The sequence below is a fragment of the Lemur catta genome, chromosome 10 (genome assembly GCF_020740605.2).
Source record: "Lemur catta isolate mLemCat1 chromosome 10, mLemCat1.pri, whole genome shotgun sequence".
NCBI lineage: Eukaryota > Metazoa > Chordata > Mammalia > Primates > Lemuridae > Lemur > Lemur catta.
The window spans coordinates 38,173,929-38,192,268 of record NC_059137.1 but is presented as its reverse complement, the minus strand read 5'-3'; the positions used below and the strand labels follow the sequence as shown (position 1 = coordinate 38,192,268).

Here is an 18,340-nt window from a genome sequence, read left to right as displayed (position 1 = left end):
ACCCCGCCTGGCCACGGCTGGCTAATTTCTGAACAGCCCTCATAAAATAAAAAATTTTTTTAAAGATATTTTTTTCTCTACTAATTGCTCATGCTTTCACACTTCCTGGTCTCTCTGCCTGGGATACCCATCTGGACAGCGCAAACTTCCCCTACTCCGCACCCCAGATACTCTTCCTTTTATTAGCACTTATCACCCAACTGGTTCTATTATGTTTCTGGTTCCCTCACTATACTGTGAGCTCTTTGAGGGTAGGGACAATGACTTACATGATTTCTATATCACCAAGTCCTAGTACACTGCCTGGAAATATTAGACTTTTGGTAAGTGTTGGTTACTTTATGTTAAAATAACATAGAAAAACAGTTGACACAAGAGTCAGTAAATATTTAAAAGATGCTTAACCTTACTAAAGAAACTCAAAGAAATAAGATATCATTTTTTTATCTCTAAGGTTAACAAAGATTTAACAATAAACCAAGACAGAATCCCCCATATTATAGCGGAGGTGATATTGAGAAGGTAACACTTAAGATTGTAAAAAATCAGGTGTCTGTCAGCCAAAGTAAAAGTACAGAGAGGTGAAAAGTGCATCTGGGAAAATGGAGATAGTACTGTGTGACTGGAATGCAGAGTTTACATTAATGAAAAAGATAAGGCTGAATAGGTAGAACGGTAAGGCTTCTAGGGTAAAGGTCAAAATCTTTAGCTTAACAAGATATACTAAGAGGTGAAGATGTTCCTGAACTAGCTCTGAAGCCTCACCTCCAGTCATTGCAGCTCTGGTTATATCCAATTACTTGCAATTTCCTATAAACATAGTCTTCCAAACCTTAGCCTTCCCCTGTGCTTTGTCCATCACTGGGAATGCTATCCTCCCTTCGTCAAAACTCAGCTCAACTGCCACTTTCCCAGGAAAACTTTCCTGATCCACCAGGGTGATAGAGGAGCCTCTCTCTCCTGCTGACTGCTATCTTGGGGTTTCTCTTGCAGTTCATTGATTTGTTTAGCTTCCTACTAAAGTCTAAGTGACCTGAACTGGGTTTTTCAGCTTTGCATCTCCAGCTTCTTCGGTGCTAGACTCTGATATGTTTGTTGTGTTACTGAATAAGCAGCAAACCCCATTTCCATTATGTCCTCCTCCCAACATTTAAGAGTCCAAGGACTCACTTTGCAGGCTGCAGATCCAGGTTCGCTAATCCGTGGAATATTCAAAGTTAGGTCCAATAATTAAAACAAATTGTTACAGTTAGCCACTCTTGCTGCTCCTCTGTTGCCAGACTGGGTGAAAGCCTGACCAGAAAGGAGTCCATGGCCCTCAGTTTGCATCAAGGCAGTCTAAATGTTTTCAGTTTGGCTCAGTCCCGAACTCCCTGTGCTCAATCTCAAACCAGCAAAGTCCAAAGTAGATAACGTGTGCCTAGGCCTGTACTTGCACAAAGGCCCCCTAATAACTTTGTCATTTAGTAAATAACGATGCCTTGGACTGCGCGCAAAAAAAACCAAGAACCAAGGCCTTTGAGATTGGTCTGGGGGCTAGACCCACTTTGCTCTAGTATTTCTTGCTCAGCGAGTTCCCAGACCCTCGCGACTGAACTAACTCGGTTAGAGGCAAGGAAAGACGCACGGGAGACGGGGCCAGTGAGAGAGATGGAGGCCGGCGGAGGAGGGGGTGGCGCAGGACTTTGTCCGCACAAGTTCTCCTTCCCCTTCCGCACACAGCTCCCTCCCGGGGCTCTGCACCCAAGCCTTCCCAGTCCTCCCGAGCGCCAGCGGCCGCGCAGCTCATTTGACAATCCCGAGTTGCCTCGAAATTGCACTACTCCCGGGCCATGCCCGGAGCCTTCCGTACTCTCAGGCGCGCTGGGTGCACGAAAGCGCTCCAGAAGATTCTATGAGCTTCGGGAACCTGGATTTGCACCCACCCCCACAAGGCCTTTCGGCACCGCCCCCCACCCGAGCGCCCCCGCGCCGTTGCCCAGGTAACCACGGGGCGGTGGCAGCGGCAGGGAGGGGCGGGACTTCCGGCGGGTGACGCACCCGGGCTCGGCTACAAAAGACGACGGCTGCGACGCGCCGGGCGGAACTTTCCAGAACGCTCGGTGAGAGGCGGAGGAGCAGCGGCTGCCCAAGCTGCGCACAGCTACTCGCTCCTTCCCGCTCCTCCACATCGGCCTCAGCCCGCTCACCGGTGAGTTTCAGCCCTCGTGCTGCCCCTTTGCCCCCTAGCTGGCGCCATTGGCGGCGCTGGGAAGCGGATGGAGCCGCGGTCCGCAGGCGGTTGGCCGCGTGGGCGGGAAGGTTGTCGGTTCCTGAATCCACGCTTCTCTTCTTGGAGGGCTGGTGTGGTGCCCCGGCACCCCATCTCCAGCACGCAGTGAACAGGCCGGAGACCTTTCTTGAACCTCCCTCCCCTTCCCGTCCGAGATCTCCAAGGAGCGGCCGCTTTCGGCTTCCCCTCCGTGCGCGTCCCCGCGCCCCCTCCTCCCGCGCTCGCTTGGGGTGGGCGACCTTGTGCGCACGCGCAGAGGGAGTCAGGGGCGAGGGGCTGCGGGAGGAGCCGGGCGGAGGCTGCGGCTTTCGCTTCCCTTGTCTCTCCGCCCTCTCTTTGTTGAGGGCTGGGCTTCCCCCTCCACCCCTTCGATCCAGGGTGGGAGGGAGAAAGGAAGGAAACCTTAACGGTCGGCCCCAAGTGCAGGGGGAAACCTAACGACGTGTAAACTATGCCGGCCTGAGGGGCGAGAGGGGCTCAGGGGTGAAGGTGGAGAAGCCGTGAGCTGTGATTGAAAATCACCTCTAATGTTTGGGGGTGGAGGGCTTGCTGTGTGGAGTTGGTGTTCATAACCAATTCAATAAACTATTCCCCTACCCTCATGTGCCCAAGTGTCTTCTGGGAACTATATGGCGTTTCTCGGATTTACCAAAGACAGGGATAATGTAATAACCAATAGACTGAACCTGTTAGTGCTCCTTTTGATTACTGCTGTTTGTAACCACCTCTGGGGAACCGAAACAGGAGGAATCCAGATAATGCTCTTGTTATACCGTGTTAGTACGGAAGACTTCATGTGAGAGTGGGATCAACCTGCTAGGAGGCTTTTGAATTGTTTCTTGGCAATTACTAATTTATGTTTAGTCTGTTAGAATTTTTTAGCTGACAATTACAGCAGGAATTGTTACCTTTTTTTGGTAAAGTTCAGGGAAGGCGGTGTTCCTTTAATTGAATTTGGCGAAGAACAGAGTGCTTTGCCTTAGCTCTGATTTTACTGATTAAAACTGCTGGTTGGAAGCCAGTTAAGATTGTTTTTTCTTATTTCAGGCTGTAGAAAATGGTGAAAGAAACCACTTACTATGATGTTTTGGGGGTCAAACCCAATGCCACTCATGAAGAGTTGAAAAAGGCTTATAGGAAACTGGCGTTGAAGTACCACCCTGATAAAAATCCAAATGAAGGAGAGAAGGCAAGTAATACATGCTCATAAACATACCTGAATAGTTTTTTTGCTAAGTGAATAGTGCTGCTATAACTGCCTGAAATTGAATGTCTAATATGGTGGCTGTGCTTTGTAAGCCTTATTTTTTAAAAATAATTTTACTGTCCTGTTCTCAAACAGTTTAAACAGATTTCTCAAGCTTACGAAGTACTCTCTGATGCAAAGAAAAGGGAACTATATGACAAAGGAGGAGAACAGGCAATTAAAGAGGGTGGAGCTGGTGGCGGTTTTGGCTCCCCCATGGACATCTTTGATATGTTTTTTGGAGGAGGAGGAAGGATGCAAAGAGAAAGGAGAGGTAAGAATAATCTAGTTCTTGGTACAGCTAATTAAAGTAGCTGTTGGCCAAAGCAAATTTGCTCATTTAAATGCTTGTTTACAGGTTGGTATAATGTTCCAAACTGACCATAAATTGCCTGTTTCGTTTATGGTATAGTTTTTTTTTTAAATGAGATCTGATGTAAGTAAAAAAATAAACCAATTGAGTGATAGCAAATAAATTCTTCTAAAGCTCTTGAATATATTGAAGTTATCAAATATTAAGAGAAAGTATGGCAATACAATTTTCAAAGCCCCTTTTTACAGATCTGATTTGACACATACCTGCCCCCCTTGCCCAGTGTTAGGTACAGTGGTATTTTTTTTCCAAACAAGAATGAGTTAAGGTTGAGAAACCTAGAACTTCCTCAAGCTCAAAGCTCATAGAGCAAGCCAACAGAACCAGGGCTGAAGGGGTTCGTTGTCTCCAAATATGCCATTACCTGTTGAATCTTGCTTCAGCTTTATTGTATCAAAACATGTGCATTTAATATTTAGGAGAGAAGTGGCTTGCAGGCTGTAGAAATATTGCTTATAGGAGTAAAGTGTTCCAGGTTATCTTTTTTTTTTTTTTTTTTTTTTTTTTGAGACAGTCTCATTTTCTTGCCTAGGCTAGAGTGCCATGGCGTCAGCCTACCTCACAGCAACCTCAAACTCCTGGGCTCAAGCAATCCTTTTGCCTCAGCCTCCCAGGTAGCTGGGACTACAGGCACGTGCCACCGTGCCTGGCTAATTTTTTCTATTTGTAGTTGTTTGGCTAATTTCTTTCTTTTTTTTTAGTGGAGACGAGGTCTCGCTCTTGCTCAGGCTGGTCTTGAACTCCTGACCTCAAGCGATCCTCCTGCCTCAGCCTCCCAGAGTGCTAGGATTACAGGCGTGAGCCACCGCGCCCGGCCTCGGGTTATCTTTTTATAAAGAGTTGATCTAAAAGTTATCACTGGCAAACTCTTGTGTGGCTTAGATCATCAAGAGGTCATTTGGGGCAGCAGGGAGGGTGCACTTCATCAAACCTCAGAAGCTTTATTTTTCATTCTCTATACTCTGAAGTCTGTATAATAGTGAAAAGGCAAGGTTTTTAGCAGGTTGAAACCAACTACATGGGACTGTTAGTGATAAAGAATTCAGAGGTATCACTGAAAGCAGAAGGATATAGTTAATGGTACTTCATGTTTCGTTATGAAGTAAAAATGTTCATTAGGCATGTTGAGTGGAAAAGAGTTCGAGAACTTTTTTCAGTTAAGCATAAGGCAATACTCTTTTGTGGTGGATAAAGTCCCTGTGGAAGGATCACTAGCTAGGAACTTAATAACTAACTATTGGCAAGTAACTTCTTATCTGTAGCCTCAATGTCCTTATGTGATCTCAACCTTTATTTTTTTCTTCCCACAAAGCATTCTTTGGCCAAGATAGGCTCTGTAAATTTAGATTTAAGGGAAAAGTAAAAATATTTTCTTAGTTGCAATAGCTATCTTTATGTGCTTAATAAGCACATGTGATTAGTGGCTGCTATATTGCACAGCAAATATAAAACATTTCTATCACTGCAGAAAGTTCTATTGGAGAGCCCTATTAAAAAGGGTATGAGAAATTGAGCCTTTAAAACAACCGGTGCTGGCCCAGCAATGATGTTTTCTACTGAATCAGGAAGTAGGAATTGATCAATAAATATATTTTCTTTCCTTGATTAATGGGAATATACTGTGATAAAGAATTTTTGGCTGAAGTAATTGGCCATGTTGCTCAATGCTATACTGAGAGCTTCATATATTGGGACTGAAATGAATATTTGGATTATTGTGAAATGTGCCTATTATGGTAACATTGGTTTTCTCCAGTGGTTTTTGCAAGTAATGTTTTTTGATTACCACATTTCAAAGATGGCCAGATCTATGTCCTTAGGCAAATACTTAATCTCTGGCCCAATTTTCATCATCTGTAATTGCATCACAGTTTGACGATCATATATGATAATGTGGTGAACATTCTGTGTATGTAGTAGGTATTTAATAGATGTACTGTGTGAGGCTTATCTTTCATTATCCTTTGCCATTTTTTAATGCCTTCAGCACAAATAACATACAGTACCTTGAATAGATTTTTAATGAGAAATATTTTGTTTTAGGTAAAAATGTTGTACATCAGCTGTCAGTAACCTTAGAAGATTTATATAATGGTGCAACAAGAAAACTGGCTCTGCAAAAGAATGTGATTTGTGACAAATGTGAAGGTATGGTCTTTTAAAATATTATTGATACTGAAAATGGAGCTCGAGACTTTCTGGATATGTAAAAACTGACTAATGTACACTAAAACACTAAATGCAGTTGGTCAAGCTAATTTGTTTTTTTGTTGTTGGTTTTTTGTTTTGTTTTTTTTTTTTTTTTGAGACAGAGTCTTGCTTTGTTGCCCGGGCTAGAGTGAGTGCCGTGGCGTCCGCCTAGCTCACAGCAACCTCAAACTCTTCAGGCTCAAGCAATCCTCCTGCCTCAGCCTCCCGAGTAGCTGGAACTACAGGCATGTGCCACCATGCCCGGCTAATATTTTCTATGTGTTTTTAGTTGTCCAGCTAATTTCTTTCTATTTTTAGTAGAGACGGGGTCTCGCACTTGCTCAGGCTGGTCACTCCTGACCTCGAGCGATCCTCCCGCCTCGTCCTCCCAGAGTGCTAGGATTACAGGCGTGAGCCACCACACCCGGCCCTAATTTGGTATTTATTGAATAAATAAAAGTTATTTGTTGGAAGTTACAGTATCTTAAAAGAATAAACTCAAAATGATATCATCTCACAGATGAAAATTGGGATTTAGGGGACTACATGTTTAAAATTCAAGATTCTGAAATGGTTCCCTCTCAAATAGATGTATACGTTCACAGTTGTACATTAAGAAAGTAGTATTTAGGAATTATCTTATTTAAAGATACTATTGTACCTGCTACTAAATTTATACAATTGTTTAATTTTCTTTTAAACTCTTTAGGCCGAGGTGGTAAGAAAGGAGCAGTAGAGTGCTGCCCCAATTGCCGAGGTACTGGAATGCAAATAAGAATTCATCAGATAGGCCCTGGAATGGTTCAGCAAATTCAGTCTGTGTGCATGGAGTGCCAGGGCCATGGGGAACGGATCAGTCCTAAAGATAGATGTAAAAGCTGCAATGGAAGGAAGATAGTTCGAGAAAAGAAGATTCTAGAAGTTCATATTGACAAAGGTGAGTTCTAAGCGCACTTCTCATTCTGAAGTCTTGAATACCATGACAAGTTTATTAACACATTTTATATGATTTTTAGAAAACTGTCCTTGGGTTATATATGGTCCTGTCACCCAGAAATAGCTTTTAGCTACATAGTAAATAAGGGTCTTCTTTCCAGACTTACTTTGCACATTTGTGTTAGTATTGGGGAATGTATTAGGGATTGCCTCACTTAATATAACAGGATCATCTTTCTAACATTGATGGTGCTGTAAATTGGTGTTTCAAACTTAATTTTCTCCTGTTAAAACCATAGTGCTTTAACTTTTTTAAAAAATTACAATTAAACTCTTTATACACATTCTTAATTTGCTTAGATTAGGGGATATGTGTAATTTTATTTTATTTTTTTTTTTTTTGAGAGTCTCACTATGTCACCCTGCCTAGAATGCAGTGGCTTCACTACAAACTCAAACTCTTGGGCTCAAGCAATCCTTCCAACTCAACCTCCCAAAGTGCTAAGATTAGAGGTGTGAGCCACCACAATCAGCCTGGAACTGTTAATATTATGGACATCTTTTCCATATTAATACACACATCTGTATTAACTTAAGTGGCTGTAGCAGGATTGTGTGAATCACAATAATGCTCCCCCTTACCATTTTTTTCCCTAAGAATGTTGTGTGTTGGAAAGTAAAAATAAATTTTCTTGGCCAGTGGAATTCAACACATCCTGTGTTACCTTAATTGGCCCATGCTTAGTGGATTTTATACTTTTGAGGTTTTTTTCTCTCTGATAAGATAGTGCTCTTGCTACCAGTAGCACATATGGGTTAAGTTTTCATTTAATATTGTCTGTAGCTTCTTAGAAACTGGGACATTAATCGAACCTCAATTAATGTCATTTCCTTATAACATTGATGAGGGAAAAAATTTGCTGTTGTTATGCATCCTTTCACTTAAAAGTCATAGTTTCCAAGAACTCATTGATGATGATAAGTAATGGCTGATTGTACTTAGGGCATCAATTACAAATGAAGCCATTTATACTCTACTCAACCCATGCTCTTTACAATAACGTGGAACAGCCAGGAAAACCTTAGCTGAGTTTACTTGCTTCACTGAGATAACAAGACTGTTATTTTGCCCCACACACAATTAAAGACAGATTGTTGAACACATTAACTGCCATATGAGTTGAATTTAACTCATGCTAGTTTTGCCCAGGGCCTTGTGAAGCATATGTAACTCACATGTCTCCACATTGGAAGTGGCATGAACTATTTTTCAAGTTGCATATAACTCATGCACAGAGAACAATAAAAAAAATTTTCATTAAATTGGAAAAGATCATTTTGTTTTTGAAGTTTTTATTCTATTTGTAATAAAACACTGGCCCCAAAGGGAAAATTTTTTTTTTCTAGTGTGCATTGTCAGTATGTGATACTGATTGTTTTAAAAGTCCTTATTTAAGAAGTACATCCTGAAGTATTTGTGGATTAATGGATGCGGTTTGGTTTTGCTTCAAAATATGTGGGAGAGGTGGATGGAGGTGTAATACATGAAATACTAATCCTAATCATGGGTTTTAATAGCCACTGAATCTACATTGATGGGTATATAAAATTCATTGTATTATTGGCTCCGTTTATATAGGTTTGATATTTTCCATTCTAGAAAAGTGAAACTAAATTGCTCATTTTAGGTAACCAGAGTGATCATTAGTTCAGGAAATAATTAGGAGATACTGCTACGGTGTAATCTGCAAACACAAGTTTTCTTACATGAGTTGTGTTTAGAAAGATGTTGTCTAAGCCTTTATTTACTGAAAATGTGGGTTGAGATAGGAAGGGGAAGGGAGTCTCAGTAAACAATGTTAGCCTTAAAAAAAATTATAGTCCATTGGAAAATACTCCTGTATATATTTTTGATAGTGATCACATGGGCTAACAGATTATCCCTTTGTAAGGGAGATAAACTCAATGTTTTCTTTGTGGCTGGTATTTTTTTATTTCCTTTTTGAGACAAGGTCTGATTTTGTCACCAAGGCTGGAGTGCAAGTAGTGCAATTATAGTTCATTGCAGCCTCCAACTCCTGGGCATAAGCGATTCTCCCACCTTGGCCTCCCAAAGTGCTGGGATTTACAGATGTGAGACACCTGGCTTGAATGGTTCTTAAACAAAAAGATTGTGGATTTTTAGTTTTATGAATGTGTTTGCTATATATATATGTGTAAATGCTATCATAATAGGTTTTAGTTTCCACTGCTGTTAGACTTGATAAAAGTAATTTGATACATGTTCTTATAGGTAATGAAATTGAAAATCGTTAACATTAACATTTATTGGTTATAATGTTTGCCAGTCACTGATTTGGTACCAGCATAAACTTTTTTATTTAATCCTCTGAACAGTCCTAATGTGGAAGGTCTCACTGTGGGAAAGTTGAAACTTAGGAAGGTTATGCAAATTGCTTTCCCAGGGTAATCCAGCCACTCAGCTGCAGCTCTGAGATTTGAAGCCAGGTCTGTTTGCCTTTAGAGTTTATGTTCTCAGGTATGATAGCTTTCTTCAGTAGCCAATTGGACTGAACTTAATTATAATTAGGTGGGCTTTCTTAGTCATTTCTGTGATTTGGCATCCACAGAGACTTCTAACATTTTATTTTTTATGCATGTACAAACAGGTCCATGTGTAGATTTTGTGATTCTGACCTTAGATGGATATTCAATGAGAGCACAAAATTAACCTTTTGTTTTTAGGTATGAAAGATGGCCAGAAGATAACATTCCATGGTGAAGGAGACCAAGAACCAGGACTAGAGCCAGGAGATATTATCATTGTGTTAGATCAGAAGGACCATGCGGTTTTTACTCGGTAAAGAGTTTAATCAACCATTCATACTGACATCTTGCATACTTGAGTTGTTGGGTTGGTGTTTTTTGTTATTAATGAGCTTTCCATCACTCTTAAGAACATTTCCTGGAAATTCCCTAGAAAAATATAGCAAGAGAGTTATGCTATGTGTCTTATACAAGGTTGTTGACCATTGTTTGCATTTTAAAAGAGGCTGAAAACAAATAGGATCAGATTTTAGGTTTTTCTCAAAGTGTAAATTGTTTCCTAATCTGGAACTTAAAGTATATTTCATTTAGGAGATGTGTGAGCATGAACAGGTAGCAAATGGCTGAGGGAAACACCCCTAGACAAATTTTTGCCCGTAATCTCTGTAAACAGTGTTGTAAAGCTTTCACCAATTTTCAATCCTGGGTTCATGATAAATTGCATTGCAATTTAGGTGAATTGCTTTTAATGGTAAATACCCCAAACCACCTGTAAGAAACTGCAGTTGAGACTCAATATTCCTTATATAATATAAATTCAGGTTTACTATACTGAGTTTATGATGACCTTACACTGAAGCACAAGAAAGATGGATGGTTAACAGTGAATGTTTGTGTTAAATAATACCTGTGGCTTATAGCAAAACTATAAGATGAGTCAGGTTGGGGATAACATCTTGAAAGAACCAGTTTAGAATTAGTATTTCACAAGTGTCTCAATGGGAAATGCCGTCAAGCTCAGGATTTTGATGCTATTATTTGAGGGAAATATCCTTCCTGATTAAAGATGTTTTATTATGAATTGGGAAAGAGGAAAGTCAAACAGGAGGAAGTGGACTGTTACTAAACATAAAAGATTATGTTCCCTCATAATGTGCTAGGCACTATATATTTCATGTACATCATTAAGCCTGTGCTTTTTGTTAGAAAAAAAATTCTTCCTTGAAATTGGTTATATCCTCATTACTTAATTTCATCAAGCCTACATTATCTAGGACCCAGCCCAGATCTGTTCGACTTATACCATAATGTCCTATCCCTGATGTATGTTTGCTTTCTTTAAGCCTCACTCTTGTGAGAGTTTATTTCTCTCCCCCTCTGAGAAACTAGATTTAAAACCAGGTAAGGAAACAATTCAGAGATGGTAAGTGGTAGAGGCTGCCTAAAAAGTGTTTGGGAGGATTTTGAAGCCTTGACCAGAAAGCAGGGTTGGCAGGTCCCAAATGTTTACTGTTCCTATTCTCAGCTGTTTGGTTTTTACAATGAGAGAAGAAAGGGTGTCTTTCTGAAAGACACCCTTACCATTAAGAAGAAAACACAGTTGTCAAGTCTTTGGTACGTAGTCATTGGTGATTTAATATAAATATGTCATATTTGCATTGATACAGACGAGGAGAAGACCTTTTTATGTGTATGGACATACAGCTGGTTGAAGCATTATGTGGCTTCCAAAAGCCAATATCTACTCTTGACAACCGAACCATAGTCATCACCTCTCATCCAGGTATGGTAACTAGTTGAGCTTCTCTTCTCTAGTGTTTTCCTTGTCTGCTGATAACTAAGTACCATAGGCACTGAGAAAAACAAGGTGTGTTTCTTCCTTGGTTACATATCCTCTGGTCTGAGATGAAATCATAAGCTCTTTTTGGCAGCCCCTGGGAAACCCATACGTGAAAGGTAACAGGGTTGTTTCACCACATAAATTAACCTTATCAATGAGCCTAGGACATTCCTCTGTTCTTTAATTTCTCTGCCTCATAAAAGTGTGAACATACTTAAGGAAGAACTTCAATGTTTTTAGGTCAAATTGTCAAGCATGGAGATATCAAGTGTGTGCTAAATGAAGGCATGCCAATTTATCGTAGACCATATGAAAAGGGTCGCCTAATCATCGAATTTAAGGTAAGCTGTAAAGTACTCAAGAATGTTTGAGAATTGGTTGTGTATGGTGGCTCATGCCTACAATGCTAGCACGTTGGGAGGCCGCGGAGGAAGGATCACAGGAGGCCAAGAGTAGGATGTAGGACACCAGCCTGGGCAACATAGTGAGACATCGTCTCTCTTAAATTTTTTTTTTTAATTTAGCCAGGTGTATTATCCCAGCTACTAGGGAGGCTGAGGCAGGAGGATCACTTGAGCCCTTGGCAACAGGGTGAAGACCCTGTCTCAAAAAAATTTAGCCTGATAAACTTATTAAAATCTGATACAGAATTATATCTTCTGAATGCCAGGAAACCTCAAATTTATTTCCCCTTATCCAGGAAAAAATACATTGCTCTATTAATAATACACTACTGTCCTGTTGAGCATTCCTTGTTAAACAAGTTGGGTTTATTTGCATCATCGATGGGCTATTTAAAGATAGGTTGGAGGGGATGCATGGCAGTTATTTTATTAATGAAAGGCTATAACTGGCATCTTAAAATTCAGAAGCACTTTATAATAACAATTGCAGATTTCTTGGCTAAAATACTATGTGTAAACATGTGTTTTTCTGGGAGAAATGGGTCTATGATTTTTTGTCTAAGGAGCTAATGATGAAGTCAGACTGAACTTACAGTAGAAATTTCTTTTCGTAGGTAAATTTCCCTGAAAACGGCTTTCTTTCTCCTGATAAACTGTCTTTGCTGGAAAAACTCTTACCCGAGAGGAAGGAAGTAGAAGAGACTGATGAAATGGATCAAGTAGAACTGGTGGACTTTGATCCAAATCAAGAAAGACGGCGCCATTACAATGGAGAAGCATATGAGGATGATGAACATCATCCCAGAGGTGGTGTTCAGTGTCAAACCTCTTAATGAGGCCAGTTAATGATACTTCACTGCTGGCATTTCATGTGCAGTAGTGAATGAGTGAAGGACTCTAATCGTAATATGCTCACTACTTGCTATTGTTTTTCTTTTAATATTCAACTATAGTAGTGTTTTAAAAGTTAAATGAATAAATGCAAATATAAAAGATCTGACTTTGCCCTGTATGTATGATGACTTCAGTGTGCAAGGTGAAATTTAATACCTGTAAAAATTACTTTAAAAAAAAAGTTCCCTTAGCGTTTGTTAGGCTAAACCTTGTAATTGATTTGAGCTATGTATGTGGACAAGCTTAGACTGAAATGCTAGGTGTATGTATTGGCTTCATGTATGACCCTTCATTGTTAAGCTATGAAATTAAAACTCTGTATTTAACTGGCAATCAGAAAAAGAAAACTTAAATTTGTAGAGATGTGTTGGTCTGTAGTTAATTTGTATTAGGTGGGATTCATTGTGATGCCTCTGCATTTATTTTGCCTCAACTGTTACTTGAAGATGGCATACTATATAATTTAGCCTGTGGTATCAGTGATAGAAAAGATGCCTTTCAAAAGAAGGGGTTTATCATAATATGCTGCTTCTTGAGGGCTTGCACTTCTAGAATTGCATTCCCTCTGTGCCATCCATATATAATATATCCATAGATATGTAACTTGACCAGTCCTGGTTATTTTTTCCTTCTTCTCTTTGGACCATGACAAGCCCCTGAGTAGTAACTTCCAGAAATGGATAATTTAGAAGTGAAGAGACCTTTACATGGAGAAGTAATTTGCATGCATAATATAGGAAGGTCTTCCTTAGGTATGTTACAGGCTTACTTTAAACCATTTGACTTATGCTCCAAAGTAACTGTAATTTAATGTTGATAGTATAACAAATGATGAATAGCTTTAATTGTATGTTTAAAAGTCTCATCGATGTGTTCACATGCTTAAATCTGGGTATCAGAATATAAGCAGTTCTTGAAATGTATGAATGTCTCCTTAATATACTGGTTACAAAGCATTTCCAATGTGTGTCACTACAGGCTTTTTTTTTTCCCCCCCAAATACCAAAGAATTGGCCCTTTCACCTAATTAAGATACATAACTTTTTAACTAGTTAAGTAATACAAAGTATATCAAACTATAAACGTTTAATACTAACCAGGGTGGGGAGTAAAGGTGGAAGACTGGGTCATGAGCCAAGGAAAAAGGGGGCTTAGAAAACTCTGTAAATGTTGCAGTAAGAGTTTCTACCTGTATAGTCTGTGTGTGGTTCTGCTGCAATCAGGAAGCTTAAATATTTCCAAGCTTGCAAGTGGGCTGTATCTTAAGTTCACCTCAGAACACATGAGTTTAAAAAAGGAGAAACTAAAATTGGTGTAAAAAATCGTTCCCAAGCCTTGTATTTCTTGCCACAGTGACATTCCTAGTTGACAATTTCTTCCTCTCCTATTAGCACTGGACTGTTGTAGTCTGACAGACAGCTACCCTAATGTTTGGTGAATGTGAAGCAGATGTTCAAGAAAGTGTAATTGATCAAAGTGTTCAAGATAATGCTTGTGACAGATTTTAATTTTCACTGGGTTTATTTACTCATTCTAAAAATTTCTACAGTATACATGCATTATAATGCATTTAAGAATGTTTTTTAAAGGACGTTCAAAAATTTTTACAAATAGGCCGGGCATGGAGGCTCACGCCTGTAATCTTAGCACTCTGGGAGGCCGAGGCGGACGGATTGTTTGAGAGCTCAGGAGTTCGAGACCAGCCTGAGCAAGAGCGAGACCCCGTCTCTACTAAAAATAGAAACAAATTAGATGGACAAGTGAATATATAGAAAAAGTCAGCTGGGCATGGTGGCGCATGTTTGTAGTCCCAGCGACTCAGGAGGCTGAGGCAGAAGGATCACTTGAGCCCAGGTGTCTGAGGTTGCTGTGAGCTAGGCTGACGCCACAGCACTCTAGTCCCGGCAACAGAGTGAGACTCTGGCTCAAAAAAAATTTTTACAAATAACCCCTACATGAAGTCTGCAACATTTACCAGTCATGAAGGAAATGGACATCAAAACCACAGTGAGATACCACTTCACACCTACTAGGATAGTTGTAATCTAAAAAATGAAAAATAAGTGTTAAAATGTGGAGAAATGAGAACCCTTTATGTTGCTGGTGGGAATGTGTAATGACTAGAGATGATTTAAAGTATGTGGAGAGATGTGCAGAGGTTATATGCAAATACTCCGTTTTATAGGGGCTTTGAGCATCCTTGGATTTTGGTATCAGGAAGGTCATGGGACCAACCATGGATACTGAGATGCGATTTTATTTAAAAATTAAAAACGAACTGGTGTATTTACTGCAGCATTATTCTCAGTAGTCCAACGTGAAGACAATCTTGTGTCCATGAACAAATGAATGGTTAGTGTGTGTATATGTATTTTAATTTTCAATATACATACATACACGGGATTTTATACAGCCATACATAAAAAGGTGATACATACTACAAACGTGGATAAGCCTTTAAAACATGGTAAGTGAAATAAGCCAGATGCAAAAAGGCTCAAAGTGCATGACTCCACTTAAGTGAACTGTCTAGGAAAATTCATTGAGTCAGAAAGTAGAGATTATCAAAGCAGTGGAGCAGGAGTGGGGAGGAAAGGGAAGTTGATTCATGTGTATGGAGTTTCTGTTTGTAGTGATGAAGTTTTGCAAATAGTCATGATGGTTGCACATTATAATGTCACCAAAGTGTACACATTGTTAAAATAGGAAATTTTGTCACGTTTTTGCCACAATAAAAAATCCTAAGGACACTAACAGAAAAAAGTCATATAGTTATATCCTGGAGAGTAGTCTGAAAAAACAAAGCCTCTTAAAATATTGGCCAAGGTTGTCATTCACAGGAGTACAGGTTCCATACAAGTGCAGTTCCTGGCCCCAGCATAACTCAAAACTTCCTCTGTGATGCTTCTGCCCATCACACTTGTAGGCAATAGGAATAGAGTCCCATTACATCCCATGTACATGAAATTAGCTTCACAAGTTTTTTCTGCTTATGTACTGGTTCTCAACCTTGGCTACAATTAGAATTACCTGGTGTAATTGGGCTGGGTGTAGCCTATGCAGCTAAGGTTGAAAACCACCAACACAGAGACATAGACATAAATAGGTGTGTATATCTATATGCATATACACACTTTTTTTTTTTTTTTGACTAGTCAAGTGCAGTAGTGAGAAGGGGGAAAGTAGTAGAATGAGGAGTTCAATCTGTAACTGAACAATCAAGTGAGATAACTACCTTTGGACCAGCAAAGACAGATATACTAACCCCCGGGACAGTGATACCTCTATTGAAATTGCTGTGGAAGGTCAAATGATAGCAGCCAGCCCTTGCTAGTGCAAGTTTTAAGCTCAGACCAGGGAACTTCCCAACTTGAACATGCACTTCACATCAATTTCTTCTCTTGAAATAGTGGGAAACGAAGCTGTAAAAGCACAATGAATGAGAATGCCTAGGCAAGCTGCTGTGATTCAAAAATGTTATTTCAAGAGTTTGTCTTGCAACTTTATCTTTTAAATTTGGTTATCTCAACAAGAATTATCATTATTATTTATCACTTGTCAATATACTATCATTAATATTTTAAGAGACAGGGTCTCCCTCTGTTGCCCAGGCTAGAGGGTGGTGGCACCATCATAGCTCGCTGCATCCTCCAACTCCTGGGCTCAAGGGATCTTCCTGCTTTGGCGTAAAGCACTGGGATTACAGGTGTGAGCCACCAGGCCCCAGACTAAAACACCTTTACATATGAGGGAAAGCATTCTTTAGTCTCCTTGCTCTCAAATTTGAGCATGCTTGCTTGTGCCCCCACCCCTACCATATCTGATTCTGTAGATATGGGGTGAGACCTTAGAATTTGCCTTTCAAACAAGTTACCAGGTGACACTTTTAAGAACCACTGTTCTAGCCCAAGCAAAAAGAAATAACAGCAAAGCCTGAAATCCAAGTTCTTGTTATTCAGTGTTCTTTGCATTCTTTTTTCTTTGCCTTCCTTAGATGTGGTACAGTGCTCTTTCTACTCGTCTCACTATCCTATTGGTGGTCTGCTTAGATAAATATTCTGACAGAATGGAGAAAAAAATCCACGATCCTTTTTCTCTCCTCAAACCTAAAGATTGACAAGAAACTGACACAGCAAGATTGAAAAGACAGGCAGGAGAGAAAAGAAATCATGTTTTGGAACTAGGTTTTCAATGCGAGCTTCATGCAAATTGTGTGACTAAGGTACTTAATGTCTGTAAACCTGTTTCTCCATGTATATTTGTAGCAATCACAGACTCTCCCTCATTAAGTTGTTCTGAAAAATAAGGGCTCAACAGCTGCTATTTATTAGTGGTAGTAATAATACAAGTTGAAAAATAAAACCGATGAAGAAAATACTAAATTGTACCTGAGATTTATACCATTTGCTGTTAAAAAACAAAACAAAACAAAGACATTGTCCTAAAGTATCTTCGTCAGGTCGCTCAATGTTTTCCAGTCATTAATTTAACAACTGTGTGGGGGCTAGGACAAAGGTCCTTACGCTCACGGAATTCAATGCCACCATAGTTTGGGTTTTAAGTGGCAAAGCAGCGTATCAGTTAATTGGGGTGGGCCGCAGCAGAGTGCTTCCTAGGAGCCTGGCTCCACACGCAAGTGCGCAGATTCCCCGCCTCAGACTCCCCCATTCACTTGGCCGCAGTCACCAACCCGTAACACAAGCTCTGGCTGCCAATTCTGTAAAGTGAAAAACATCAGTGGGGCCACCAGATGTCTCCAGCCCCTGAAGGTTGGCTGCGGCAAGTGTGCAGGCCCCCCCCTTTCCCCTTGTAGGTGACTGTCCCAGCGCGGGGGACCCATATGGGACCCCTCCGCAGCCCCAGGCCAGGCCGTCATCCCCGCCTGTGCTGCGCCAGCGTGGGAGAGCTGGGCGAGCCGAGGCTGCATCGCGGGGTCCTCACAGCTGGAGCGGTGGTCGCTCAGGGCTTAAGGAGAAAGGCGAGGCGCTGAATGATGTGAAGAGCGTGTTGTCATTTTTAAACAAAAACATGGGCCTTTCAGATTTGTACGAAATGAAGGGCGTTGCAGAAACATCATTCTGCTTGCCAGCAGAATTTCACAAAACCCCTCAGTGACTAAGCGCAGCCCTGGGGAAGAATGCCCTGAAGATGATAAGCAGGATAGAGCACAGGTTTCCAAGTCTTGCCTGAATAACTCCATTTTTAGAAAAGGTAAGTGCAATGACCCTCCCTCTTGCCTCTTCCTGTACGTAAGATAATGTCCGCCAGAATTAGTAATTACGCTTCTATCATCTATAACCAGATGTACCCTCACACCCAAACCTTGGTGAACTTTTGTTCTAATGTAACTTCTGAGCACATGCAGAGCCTCCACCATCTATATGTAAACTGTGGTCTATAACACTACTTTGAAGCAGTCCAACAGAAACTCTCCGGAAGACTCTCCAGGGTTGCAATCCTTAGTAAGACTTCTGAATTAAACTAATTCTTTAAAAGCCTGTTTTGTCCTGCAACTGACACAACTTTGCATTTACATGTTGTACCCAATGCATTATTTTATTAAAAACAAGAAAATATACACTTAATGACTCCCAATCTAGGTCTCTTTGCCTGGTTTCCCAAGACACTACCATTTGTC

General features: G+C 40.5%; 1 protein-coding gene across 1 annotated transcript; it reads left to right on the top strand.

Annotated features, from left to right (window-relative positions):
• Positions 1 to 2,021: 2,021 nt before the first annotated feature.
• On the top strand, positions 2,022 to 13,658 carry DNAJA1 (DnaJ heat shock protein family (Hsp40) member A1). The gene is made up of 9 exons (XM_045562985.1): positions 2,022 to 2,191; positions 3,320 to 3,461; positions 3,615 to 3,792; positions 5,935 to 6,039; positions 6,791 to 7,018; positions 9,763 to 9,877; positions 11,232 to 11,347; positions 11,645 to 11,745; positions 12,423 to 13,658. Exons 2-9 carry the CDS (start codon positions 3,330 to 3,332, stop codon positions 12,639 to 12,641), a joined length of 1,194 nt encoding a protein of 397 aa, XP_045418941.1. The 5' UTR covers positions 2,022 to 2,191; positions 3,320 to 3,329; the 3' UTR covers positions 12,642 to 13,658.
• The last annotated feature ends 4,682 nt before the right edge of the window (positions 13,659 to 18,340 follow it).

Bases quoted from the DNA above. Each gene is read 5' to 3' on its own strand.
- DNAJA1 (XM_045562985.1), top strand. From the start codon at position 3,330: ATGGTGAAAGAAACCACTTACTATGATGTTTTGGGGGTCAAACCCAAT. The intron at 6,040-6,790 runs GTATGGTCTTTT...TAAACTCTTTAG, and splicing joins GATTTGTGACAAATGTGAAG to GCCGAGGTGGTAAGAAAGGA. The intron at 7,019-9,762 runs GTGAGTTCTAAG...TTTTGTTTTTAG, and splicing joins AGAAGTTCATATTGACAAAG to GTATGAAAGATGGCCAGAAG.